The following is a 14,144-nucleotide window of genomic DNA, read 5'->3' as shown; positions in this document are numbered from 1 at the left end:
TAAACCCTAATTATGGCAACACCCATGTGGTTTGGAACAACACTGACCATTTATACAACTGATCAAATTTAATATGAAAGTAAATTTCATTTTAATAAACTTTCCTTGTGAAGGTGAAGTTTCATTTTCGCATCATTTAACTTAAGGTGAGACTTGTGTTAAATTTCGAAAAAATAGGAAAATATCTGGCAACACTGTATAAACATATGTTTTCCCCAAGCTTAAGTGTAGATTTTTCATAAGACTAAATATGTATCATTTCAACATGGTGAAGTTGATGGTATTTTTAAAACTTGTAAAAAGTTCAAAATAACCACATCTCGCTATTTAACCCTAATTATGGCAACACCCATGTGGTTTGGAACAACACTGACCATTTATACAACTGATCAAATTTAATATGAAAGTAACTTTCTTTTTTAATAAACTTTCATTTTCAACCTAAGGTGAAACTAGTGCTGAATTTTAAAAAAATAGGAAAATATCTGGCAACACTGTATAAACTGATGTTTTTCTTTAGCTCAAATGTAAATTTTTCATAAGACCGATGTATCCTCAACATGATGAGGTCGATGTTTCATTTTCACATCTTTATTTTAGGAATGCATGCCATTGTATTTTGACATTTTTAAGACTGAAAAATAGCTGAAAAGCTGAAAAAAAAAACGGAAAAAAACTCAACATACGTTGAATTTTGAATTATGTGATCATATCTGGCAATACTGTATAGAAGGAAATATTTTCCGAACTCAAATTTAAAATTTAAATTCACATACTAAGTGTTCTTAGGTTAATTTTTAACCTTAATATTGCGTTCATTTCACAATAATTGTGGTGTGTACTATTTTTAAGACTTGTAAAAAGCTGGAAATATCTAAATATTGTCATATTAAAATTAGAATAATACTGACCATCCCAGATATTCAAATTGATTATGAAATTAACTTTCTTTCTAAAAGATATGTTCCATATGAAGGTGAAGTTTCATTTTCATATCTTTTAACTTACGGCGAGACTTGTGTTGAATTTTGAAAAATAGGAAAATATCTGGCAACACTGTATAAACTGATGTTTTACACCCCGATCAAAATAACTTTTTCATAAGGCCAATGTATCATCTCAACATGACGAGGTCGATGTTTCTTTCTTTATTATAGAAATGCATTTTGGTATTTGTATAACTTTTAAAAAGTTGAAAATATCCACAAATCACAATAAAAACCCAATTATGGCAACACACATGTGGTTTAGAACAACACTGACCATTATAACTGATCATATTTGATATGAATAAAAACTCTCTTTCTAATAAATGTTCCTTGAAAGGATGATGTTTCATTTTCACATCATTTAACTTAAGGTGAGATTTGTGTTGAATTTCGAAAAATAGGAAAATGTCTGGCAACACTGTATATACAGATGTGTTTTCCCCAAGCTCAAATGTAACTTTTTCATAAGACCAATGTATCATCTCAACATACTGTGGTCGATGTTGAAATCGGAGCACCACCATATGGTTTATGAGCTATACAAAGTTGGTATATTTTCATACTTTGAAAAAATTGAAAAATACCCCTATTTCAAATAAATGGTATAACCCACCCTGACATCTGGTGATTATTTTTATACTTTCAATGCGGCATCTAAGGTTTGACCTATTCATACCTTATAAAGAAAACAGTATATAAATATTGTGTATATTAGTAACACTGGCTTCAAAACTTGACAAATTGACTGCTGAAAAATGCAAAAATTGTGAAAATAGGCCTAAAATGAAAATTTGGCTGTTACCATGGCAACGGGGATATTTTTCCCAAATTTATTTCATGTGTGTTTGTTTCAGGTCAAGGTGCATCAAATATGAAAGTTTAAAGGAAATCCATTTTTTGACCGTGGCAAACATTTAAAAAAATTCTCCAAAATAACAGATAATGCCTCTTAAGTCCCGCTGCCTTCAAATTTCAAGCCGTAACAGTATCAGAAATGTTGAATGATACCAGGCAGCTGTTAATTGCCTAACCCACCCCTCCCCATAAACCCCGGGCCATAAACACAACACATGCCCTCACATCCACACACCTGCTTTCACTTTGCAATGGAGCTTATAACTCCCCATTAAGAACTCAGGAAATCATTTTGTATTCTTACATGTCAAAACTAAGCATAAGCCTGTCATTATCTTGCTATTCGGGGAGCACTTCAATTATATGAGATCTACTAATGACGCCTACTAATTTCAAAAGACTATTCGGCAACATAATCAGTGATAAATATAATAAAAGTTGTAAATGAAACAATAAAAGCGTCTGAATCAGGATGACGATAGATCCAATGGGAAACAAGTGTGTGTGTGTGGGGGGGGGTGGATGACAAACCATGTGATCTGGGTGATAGCGAAAGGGGGGTCTTAATTCAGTGATCCCAGCGAAAGTATAAAATGGTAAAACAAATTTAAATTGTATATAAAATGCCTAAAAGTGAAGGATAAATCATTAAAATTGTCATTAGATATTTTAAAACGTTTTGGCAAGAACCAAGGAAAGCAGCAGTATTGATAAAGTTTAAGCCCCGTTCAAATGCTGAGCCCTGTCCTATATTTTGTTAATCTTTTAAATCAGTTATCTCCTCTTGGGATTGTTCTTCATTGCCAATGCCATAATTGCTTTTTATAGTCTGGTACAACAGTACTGTTATAATATGTTTGACATATTTTGGATTTTAGTATATTTTGATGTTTTTCATAGTGAAATAGTATTTTGGTCAAATTAATATTTGCGTGCAATATGATGCTTTTCTGATCTAATACTTTTTTTCCCTATAGATGCCATTTTGATGTATTTTAAAATTTCTTAAAGTGTTTAATATTTTTAATATTTATAATTATATGTATGTTCAAATAAGTAATTTTACATGTAATTTGGCCGTTTGGCCACGATATGTGAAAAATAAAATACCGAATATAATAATAATATCTGATTTCTCTACATACTATGTAGAGAAATTACAGATTCATGTAAAATAACTTATTTTGTCTTTAATACAGGGCTTAATGTTTGCACATGGAAACTAACAAAGGTGCTGGGCAAGGTGCTAAAATCTAAATTTTGCTGATTCATGGATTTCTACATTCTCCGGATGAAATTACTGAACAGGCTTTTTACAGCCCTACATAGGCCTACTACGCATCAGTCACCTTCGCCATCCTAGAAAATAACGCCACTGAGCTATTATGGAAGTCCCCCGGACAAGACAAATTTCAATACCATTTAAAGCTCGAGGTACTTGCCCACTGAAGCATGATTAATAGCTGCTAGTATTGCATAATATTGTAAAGCGTTTTCTATCGGAAAAAAATATAGTCTGGTCAGTACTAAAAGCGCAGAGTGATTTAAAAATATTACTATAGTCTGGTCAGTACTAAAAGCGCAGAGTGATTTTATTTATTGCATTTTAATTAAAAGAACCACTTTTTAGGTAAGTTACACAGCTGAACTTGTGATAGTATTGAGATACAACAATATCATGGTATAAACAAGAATATGTTCCTTTGGTAAACATTTCTATTGTCTCTACCCTTAAATCTAGCAAATGAACGCATCAATATCCATCCTTTATATGTCTCAACGATGTCTATGCATAACTTATCAAACGAATCTCGAGTTTGGTGCAACCTGATTGACTCAAACCTACCTATTTGAACGAAGTTTCAGAAGACCATAAGCAGCACGACCAGCATTCACTCGTGGCCGCCATTTGCTTTTGTCATTTTAAACAATAATTGGTTAAAATTCCGTGGCGCGAGATGTATCGTTAAACAGGTAAAGTACAATTCCACTAAACATTACACAGTTTAACGCCTTTTAACGTAACAAAAAATATAAACCACCTTTATACGCTCGAGTTTAACAGTCTTTTAACATACGTTAAACTTGGCAGATTAAGCGCAAAATCACGCCTTTGAACATTAATCTTAAACTTTTCTTCTTATATATAGGCCTACCGTACTTGGCGACTGTTAACTGCCGGAACAAGAGTGTACATGGTAAACGATGGAATATATTATAATATTTTAAATAAAAAGTATACCAATACATTGATATTAATGTGTAGATAAAAAACATCAATCATGACAACTTCCTGAAATCAACGCTTTTGACCTTTAACCTCTTGAAAATCAAAGGTTAACATTAAATAATCGTTTTGGCAGTTTTGCCTTTAAAATCGGCTGTAAAATGGCGGGAAACGAGGTTGCTATGGTAACTGACAACCTGTGATTTCTGCAAATATCATGAAATTGTGGTACTCTTTAATGAACATTAATTGTAGTTAAAGCTTTTGTATAGCAACAAAACGATAAAAACAAACTGCCATTTTTAGCCAAAAACGAGCATTTTATGTTGACCTTTGATTTTCAAGGGGTCATTATATCAAAAAGCTTTATAAACTTATTTTGCTTTGTTGCTTAAGCCGCCAATTTGAACATTTCACGTACTTGTTTCTTCTTTGCTCATTTTGCATGCATTTTTCCGTGCAATCCCTTTTGCCTATATCATTTTTGTTATTTCTTATGCATAATTCAACTGGTATTTTGTTTTTACGTAGGCCTACCCATGTTTTACTAATTGTAGCCTTGTGGTCTTTGATGTAATGTGCTATATAAACGCTATATAAGATTAAATTATTATTATTATTATTATAAAATCTGGAGAAAAATGTTTGATGAAGGCAAATACTTTAACCCCCCCACACACACACACACTTTTAAATTCATTTGAGTAGCAAAATGCCGGTTGTCTGACGCAAACCACGAAAGACGTGTAATCGGCTAAGCGGGTAATCGTCTAGTATCACAAAATATTGCAGATAAATAATTTTGTACAAAGGTCGAAGAGACCCTTTCCATCAACGAACTACGTCAGCAGAGTTGACATCGATTTCATCTTTCATCAGAGGACACAAGTTTACGAAAATAACATTTACGACATTTCGCTTTTGAAATTGAATATTTTAATAGCCTATTGCTGACATGGAGGACAGAAAAGGTAAGATTTAATTATTTATTAATCGTGTTATTACCCAATTGTTAGAATATAACCTTATTATTATTCCAGATTATATACCAACTCGACAGAATCGCTTATCTATCGGGTCCATGAATATGCACGGATCAGTTGTTGTAGAAATCACTCATGACTCCCAATGGCGGCGCCGGGGTGGGAGCATGGGTCTATTTGCTGCAATTTTGCCCAAAATTGGTTGATTTTAACACATGAAAGAATAGGCACTTGATTTGGTGTGATCACAGGTCGGAACAAGGTTGATCGCATCGAGGTAGGCCAACATCGAAAACATAAAGCAAAATGTTGAAAATGCGCGCAAAGCGCACATCAAGCATTTTATTTTTACACATGCAGATGTAAGAACTGGGACAGAAAAGAATCGGAATCGGATATCTCTTCAAACAAAACAAGAAACTCATCAACTTTGATCAGCCTTGTAATTAAGATAAATGATTCTGGTCAAAAATCAAATTGAATAGTTTGTCTTGTCTGAAGGGGATTTAATAGAATCTGGTCAAAATGAAATGGGTAAAATGAAATGGGTAATCTTGTCAAATGAAATGGGTAATCTTTGTCAAATAATGATTTGGAGATCTTGTCAATTTGAATAGTCACTTGTTCAAATAAAACGGAAACTGTTCATTTTAATTTTAAAAAATGTCTGCCCAGTTCAAACTGATAATGTACCTAATCACCAGTATATCTCATCAAAACGAATACACGATAGTTACGGGATCAAAAATAAATGAGTCGGGATATTCTATTCAAAAAATGAGTAGAATGAAATGAGAGTGTAAGTTGTAACCTTCGTTAAAAACAGCAGACCTGAACACCGTACAAGTGTTTATTAAGTGTTGGCCTGCTGTACAAACAAGTGTTTATTTAAAATAAACACTTGTTTGTACAGTGAATGTATAATTATAGGGGTGTTAATTTATAAACACTAAAATAACACTAAAACACATAAAAATATGAAGATGCGTATGTTTTTTTTAACACAAAATAGTGTTAAAAGTGTTGTCGATTGTCTGGAATATGCAACACACCGCACGTTTCTACGCCTTTTACTATTCCTGTAATAACCAAAAATCTAATTTCACCTTTTATACCAAAAATATGATAATTTGATGCAATTCTGTTGCAGAAATGATTGGGATAGGCCCTATATACCTCAGAGTGTTTTCTTCGTTTAGTAAAATTTTGATGTTGTGCGACCGTTGCCGATGCAATGGGTTCTTAACATATATGGACATAGAAATAATGAACATATTGTTTTTTTATACCATAATATTGTAGTATCTTAATACTATCACAACTTCCGCTGCATAACTTACATAAATGATTGGTGGCAGACCTATTTTAATGATACGATAATTATGCCCCCAATAATGGCTTTCATTTGAACTATTATTTGTTAAACTGCTATTTTTTACTTTTTGAGAAATTAATGAATTTATCGAAAAACTCTACGGAGAGTACTACCTTAGTTGCTCCCCCTTAACTTATGCATATCCTTTTTGCTGCAGTTTTGCAACTTAACGAAAACCACTCATTGAATATCTGACGTAATTCGGCGCTTACTGTCGGAACCGTGGCAGATATCCGTATACCCTCGGGGAGGAAGGGGGGGGTTGACACGTATATAGGCCTACTCTGTATACTTTTCTGCACCCTATATGCACAAAATAATATATCGTATTTTGTCATAATGATATCTGCATAGCCTATCAGAAGGCAAACAATAGTATAGTGATACGTGCTATCAGTTTGATTGATTATTTCCTGTTTTTGAAATGAGATAATGAGGCTTTTTCGAAAGTGTAAAGTTCGTATGACATGATGCAGTCATGTCTACAGTAGAATTCACCACGACCTTTGCAGGACTTAAACCCCATTAAAAGCTATTAAACCAAGATAACACTCATTGAAAACAGCTCAACTATGTTAAATCAGATCTTCTCTGGTTAAATCCACACTACATTGGTTTCTGTTTTACCTGTGCGATTTGCAATGAGCTGGTATTATAGTTTCAGTTGGGTGAACGATTATAAAACAAACGCAAGGTAACAATACTGCGTGAGCCTTTGTTTACGAAATGAGACAATTAACAACATTCTTGAAAATGAGAAACATAATGGTTGTAGACTTAACACGGTTTGGAAATAATTTCTTCATATTTTTTGGTGTTATCTGTCGTTTACATATCCTTCCTAAAACACCAAAGTGCGAATATTTCCAAATATTTCCAAACACCTAAATTAGCTAAACATTTAGGACATGTTACAAAACTATATTTTCTAGAATTGTAGAGAGAACTTTAAATATTGGCCGGTTATTTTTCACACAGTGACGTTAACTAGGCAATGCCAATATACCTATAACATACACTAAAACTCCAAAGTGCGAATATTTCCAAACACCTAAATTAGCTAAAAATTTAGGACATGTTACAAAAACTATATTTTCTAGAATTTCAGAGAGTACTTTAAATATTGGCCGGTTATTTTTCACACAGTGACGTTAACTAGGCAATGCCAATATACCTATAACATACACTAAAACTCCAAAGTGCGAATATTTCCAAACACCTAAATTAGCTAAAAATTTAGGACATGTTACAAAAACTATATTTTCTAGAATTTCAGAGAGTACTTTAAATATTGGCCGGTTATTTTTCACACAGTGACGTTAACAAGGCAATGCCCATATACCTATAACATACACTGTTTGTAGAGGTCACTCGTCAATGGTGAGAGTAGGCCTACTGTGTATTATGTATAGGAAAATGGACAGTAACTGCAGTATGATAGGCCTAGTCGTGTTTTTTAATGCAAGTAAATTGTCAACAAAGTATTACAAATAACCACTGTATTCCAAATTGTCATGATTGTACTAACACCAAACGAAACAAAACAGTCATTGCTTAATGAAATCTTATTATAATTCCTCCTTTTTTTCTTCTATGAAGGCATTCACCATGTCGTCACCCTCATATGTTTGCTGTGTGTATCAATTTAGTTACCGGTGTGTTTATTAATCTAAGGGACTGCCTTTTGAGAGGAGTGAGAGCAATCACTCCTCTACAGCTCTTTTTAAGTTGCATTTGCAAGAGCGATTTATAGCTCCTCTAGATGACTCGTAATTTTTTATGCTTTAATGCGCACATGTCCAAACAGCTCTTCTTGAAGATGCCAGAAGAGTATTCTATAGCTCTTTTCTAATTTTCAAAAGGCAGTCGATCCCTGTTAATCTAAGGTTACCGGTGAACGCCGCGCTGACAACATTGCGAAGTTACCTTCCGCCTAAAGCTAGGCCTACTGGTATGGTGTAGGCCTATGCCTGCATGGAAGAAATGATTTAGGCTGTGAGAAAGAGACTAAGAAAGAAAATACAGAAGAAATAGACAAAAACCTAAAGGACTTAAGAAGAAGCAATAATATATTATGTTTACTATTTTCCTTTTGTCGTATACTTTCTGCAGATTTGGTAAATAACGAAGAGGTTCCAGTGCCCTCTGAACCCTGCCCCGTCTTCAAGACCTATAACCAGCATATGAGGATTCTCCTCCGAATCCACACCAACAGTATAATGTGGTAAATATAAAATGTGGCGGTTTTGAGGAATTTTGTTTTACTTGTAAAATTATCACCTTTAGACGAATGGTGGACATTATTATCAGCAGGGCTGTCAACTCTCACGCATTGGCCGTGAGTCTCACGCCTTGGGTCACTTTCTCACGGTCTCACGCCAAGATAGTATAATATCACGCCTAGGTAGTAAATCTCACGCAAGAACGCTGGAAAATGAGTAAAATCTCACGCATCGTCATGAATAATTTGTTGCTCCGGTTTTCACATTCTCGAGCGCCGTGGCTCAAATAATCATGGTACAAAATGAACATTGGAGTCGGCAAATCCCGGTACGCCTCTGTCTCACGCCAAGCAATTCCAAAAAGTTGACAGCCCTGTTATCAGATCTATAGGCCTACTACACATGATAGGCTGACTACAAAATGATATTTATGTCATTATCATATGATCATACCCCCCCAAATCAAAATGCATTAATTAATCAAATTGTGTTTTATTCTGCAACAATTATAGAAATTTTCAATAGTGCTTTATTTGCACACAATTTCTATCGCACCTGTCCAAATATTCATTACAAACTGGTTTAATAGTCTATAATGAATTATGTGACGTTGAACTCGAACCATAGTAATGAACTTGTCACAGATATCATTCAAAAGGCCTTTTGAATGATATCTGTGACAAGTTCATTACTTCCTGATTAACATATATCAGAATTTTACAGATAATGACGGAGCAAACCCTGAACTTAAATATTTAGTTTTTCTTAATGCTCTGCGTGTTATCCACGTGCTGCAACGGAAAAAGATCAAGTTTTGAAATATTTTCTCAAAATATCAAGAGCTATCTTAAGAACTACTGAACCAATACTAGGCTTGTTTGTACTCATTTTAATGCAATTTTCATGTTGATTCCAAATATGGTCAGGAAAATTTATATTTCTGAAATTTTTGAATTTTTAAGAAATTTTTGAAACATGTCGTCTGCAGTCGACACCCGCGTGAAGAGAGTTAAAGATATTTAAATGTGTGCGTTATGTATCACACTGTCTGTACAATCACCCCCTGTTTGTAAACACGTTCAAACGAGGACCTCGACTTTCGGAGGATCTAACCGAGGACTTACACACCCGTTTTTAATCGACACACCGTGGACCTCACGCAAACACACCAGACAACTTACTATCCAACTGAGACCCGTCCTATACCCGCTATGGAGGACCTATCTTATATGCATATTTGCATCATTTACGTCATCCTGGGCATAGTTTCAAACCGCGGACGTCCTCGTTTGGAGGTGTGTCCTCGTTTTACGGTGTGTATCCATATGTAGGTCCTCGTTTGACGGCATTTACAAACGCCCATCACATTTAGGAAACCAAATTATGTGACCGTACATCACGAAAGAGCCGTAAATGTTCTAAATTGTATTTTGAGTTACAGTGTAAAATGTGCACGAAGGTCGTATTCATACAGGTACCTCAAGTTAGTGCTACATGTATCTCATTTTGACAGCACTAGTCAAACACCTTTTAAACCAATCAATAATCCTATTGTTGAAGAGGATAATAAGCTTCTATACCTAGTACCTATGTCTATAGAATTCTTAAATATCTCTAGTCTTTGTTTGCTTTGGCTAAATCCTGTTCAAGTGGTGGGTTACAAAGCATTGTATTTTGTCTAATTAACAATGAGAGAACATTCCTGAACCTCGTTTAGGCCCTACTTGGGGATGATTTGAAATGACCGCCAAATATGACTGCTTGATATTTATTACCTGCAATGTGGGAAAAGAGACACATGTAGAACCGAAAAAGGTATACCACTTTGTTGAAGAAGCAACGTTCAACAAACCATAACCCCACTTCTGGATATCGTTTGAAGTCAAATGATATACCATTTTAAAGCTAAACACGAAATAAAACTAAATTGACCGGGCGGACTTTACGGCTCATTCGTGGTGTACGGTCACATATTTCATTATTCAAGCCACTGAACCGAGAGACTATTGTTCTGCAGTATCCTTGCCACAGGGATCAAAACTCAAAGATGATAAAAAAATCACATTCAGAAAAAACAAGTTTTTGAAGTACGTTTCACAACGAAGTATAGGGGGCCTATTAATGAATGTCCATACAAAAAAGAAACCCGAAGGTGTTATAAAAACGAGCCCCTAAAGGCGTGCAAAATTGAGCTAAAAATGCCCAAAACGGGCTGAAATTAAAAGAAATTCCGAAATTGGACAACAAAATCTGATTCAGGTTTAAACTTGACCCGAAAAGTCTCTTGACTGGAGTTTCACTATACTCAGCATTAGAAACAGATAGGACGAGGGTAATTTTCGAAAGAAGTACTTCCACTATAGGCAGCATATTTTGCAGTTTTTCAAAAATTAACAGTCTTTCATTAGTTTAGTACCGTAGTCATCCGCTAAACATTAAGGTAATCATTGAAACACTGTACAACTTTCGTGTTTTTGTCATCATGAATTATTTATCATGAGAAATAAACTTGGATAAACATCTGCTTTAGCTGTACATTGGTGATTGAATGATGTCTGAATGCTATCTACTGAAGATATAGGCGTATGCACTGATGTGCATAATGCACATCAGTGCATAGAGGCGCCTTTTAATGAGGAAATATGACATAGGCCTAGTTGCTAAACGTTGTCTCTGGAATGTTCTCAAGTGAGCTTTGAACGGGTCTTTAATATTCCACAGAATTATTAAAACGTTAACACAATCAACACTTGAATACATAATGTGAATTAAGTTGTTGCTATTTTGCATAATTTTCTATCGACAGAGCCAGCAGTCACATTTTGCACATCCGTCACAAGTCAACATGATGCGTACTCCCCAAGCCCCTCCGAAGGACTATTTGATCATGGCAGTATTGGTTACCATCTTCTGTTGTCTTCCATTCGGTATTGTTGGAATTATAAAATCTAATTCGGTATGTTTTTTTTTTATGTAGGGCCTATTAGTAAATCAATGAATGAATCTTGTGGAAAATTGAGCTGAGCAGTTAATAATAATAATAATAATAATAATAATAATAATAATAATAATAATAATAATAATAATAATAATAATAATAATAGAAATAATAATAATAATAATAAAAATAATAATAAAAAATATTATAATCCCCAAATAGTGAGAATTTTAGCAGGCCATTTTTGTACTGACGGCGATCATAAACTTCCTACTCAGGGACGTAGCTATGGGGGACTTCCCCCAGAAAATTTTCAGGGATAAAATGGGAACGGCAAATAGTAAAGTGTCCTTAAAATCAATAAAAGTGGGACATGATAACACCTTCCCGGCAGGGGCAGCGCTACGTGGGGGGGGTATTTTTATTGCCCCCCCCCCACACTTTTGAGGCAAAAACCCCCAAATCACACAAATTTCCACTTTTGTGCAAAATTGGTTGATTTTGCTGAAATTCACTTTGCCCCGCCCCCGAAAAAATTTCTGGTGCCGCCAGCCCGCCACTGCTTTCCGCCTACATGTCCAAAAATGACTTATTGTGCACATTTTTAGGTATATTCATTTTTTTTATTTCTTTCCTCCCCATAGGCTAGGACGATGCACGTAATAGGGAACTACGAAGAAGCAGAACTGGCATCAAAAAGCGCAAATAACTGGACTACAGCTGGACTAACATTCGGGATCATAAAGTGGACCATCTATGTGATCGTTATCATCCTTTATACGGTCTAAACATAGACCCGGGGACATAGACCCTGAAAAAAGAGGGGCTGTGATCTAAGACCCCGAGTATTCAACGTAGAATATTAGGCCTACAGTAATCCAAGTGTTTAGGGTTTCTGTAACACTTTTTAAACACTGCAACGTGTTTAATTTTTCATTTACACAGTAAAGGTATAAGACACCTAAACACCAAAGTAAACACAAACACAAAGAGTAAACACATGAGTATTTTAGATTCTAAACATTCAACATGTTTACTTTCAAAAAATTTTAGAAAGTAAACACTTCATATGTTTACAAAGTAAACACATGTGCATTTACTTTCCAAACAATATGAAAGTAAACATGTTGAATGTTTAGAATCTATAAATAGTCTCGTGTGTTTAGTCTTTTTAAAGTGCTTACTTTGGTGTTTAGGTGTCTTATACCTTTACTCTGTAAATGAAAAATTAAACACCTTGCAGTGTTTAAAAAGTGTTACAGAAACCCTAAACACTTGGATTCACAGTGTATCTACGTTACCGTATTTAATCTAGGCCTATTCTCATTCCAGTAGTAGGCCTTATGTTAATAAGTTCGAATGAATTGAGCACGTAAAATCGGTATGTTATTGTCAGCCTACACGCAAATTGCCCAAGTCATTATTTGTAATTTTGAGAACCAAGTACAAAATTTGGTTCAAATATGCATATCTATTCACCAATTTTTGCACAAGGACAAATGATAATGATACAAATGAAAGGGAATAATCCGAAATAATTAGGGTGTAACTGATGCATGCTTAACCCACATTTTGTACTTTCTTCTCAAAATTACAAAAAATGACTTAGGCAATTAGCGTAGTTTGGATGACGTTATGTAGAATATCTGGTAGATATATATTATCGATTTTACGTCATCAAACATTCGTTACAACAAAACATTACTGGAAATAGGATGGGAGACTAGATTTGCAAATCAAGGCTATAGCAATACATAATTGAACTCTTTGAACCCCCAATGGGCTGCATAAGTCTGGTACATGTAAATGTTTTAAAGGTCAAATTAGGAGAGGCAATTTTATTCAAATGACGGGCAAATCTCAATTCCTAGCTAAGACCCTGATTTCCCCACCATATATCTTATAGGCCTATTTGACTAATATATATGGAGCACACCGACATCGCCTGGCTAATAATTACTTGGTACAGCAGAGATACTAAAATAAATACCCGGGGTCGATACACGTGAATTTGCTATGCACGAGTTTGATATGAGAAGAAAATCTTTGGATACCGGTGTAGAAAATGATGAATATCTCCCGTAAATGATTTCGTATAAAGAAACCAGATGTGGTTCCTTGCACATGAATATATATTTTGAACAGATATGATAGTCGTTAGCTTGCGCTTTGAGACAGTAGCTTGCGTCTTGAGTCAAAAACTGACAATAATTCTGATTTATATGTGCTGAATTATAGAGCGCAGTGTATAGGCCAATCGTGAAGGTTGTCTAAAAGAATATGACCTATGGCATACCATGCTTGACTGACACACAGCGAGGTCAGTCACCGAGGTAATCGGGGCTATTGTCAGTAGCCTTAGTCAGATGTCCTTCAGCCTATTATGCGACTCAAAACTATTAAACAGGTTGTATAATGGCCATGCGTGGCAGTGGATTCAATCTACCATGGCGATTTCTGCCATGAAGATATCGGGGCGATGACACTGTGTGGAGGTAACACTGATTTATTATTTGACTGCCACAAAACAGTTTATTTCTAACATCGTCACTGCG

General features: G+C 34.9%; 1 protein-coding gene across 1 annotated transcript; it reads left to right on the top strand.

The window, feature by feature from the left end:
* The first annotated feature begins 4,232 nt into the window (after positions 1 to 4,232).
* On the top strand, positions 4,233 to 12,377 carry LOC140139599 (proline rich transmembrane protein 1B-like). Its single transcript, XM_072161303.1, has 3 exons — positions 4,233 to 4,256; positions 11,458 to 11,607; positions 12,234 to 12,377. The coding sequence occupies exons 1-3, from the start codon at positions 4,233 to 4,235 to the stop codon at positions 12,375 to 12,377; spliced, it is 318 nt and encodes a 105-aa protein (XP_072017404.1).
* The last annotated feature ends 1,767 nt before the right edge of the window (positions 12,378 to 14,144 follow it).

The sequence above is a fragment of the Amphiura filiformis genome, chromosome 18 (genome assembly GCF_039555335.1).
Source record: "Amphiura filiformis chromosome 18, Afil_fr2py, whole genome shotgun sequence".
Lineage (NCBI taxonomy): Eukaryota > Metazoa > Echinodermata > Ophiuroidea > Amphilepidida > Amphiuridae > Amphiura > Amphiura filiformis.
The sequence above is the reverse complement of the archived record's forward strand: the minus strand, read 5'-3'. Positions and strand labels throughout refer to the sequence as shown.

Excerpts from the sequence above, each read along its gene's own strand:
- LOC140139599 (XM_072161303.1), top strand. The coding sequence starts at position 4,233 with ATGGCGGGAAACGAGGTTGCTATG. Across the intron at positions 4,257-11,457 it reads CGGGAAACGAGGTTGCTATG|AGCCAGCAGTCACATTTTGC; the intron begins GTAACTGACAAC and ends TTCTATCGACAG. Across the intron at positions 11,608-12,233 it reads GAATTATAAAATCTAATTCG|GCTAGGACGATGCACGTAAT; the intron begins GTATGTTTTTTT and ends TCCTCCCCATAG.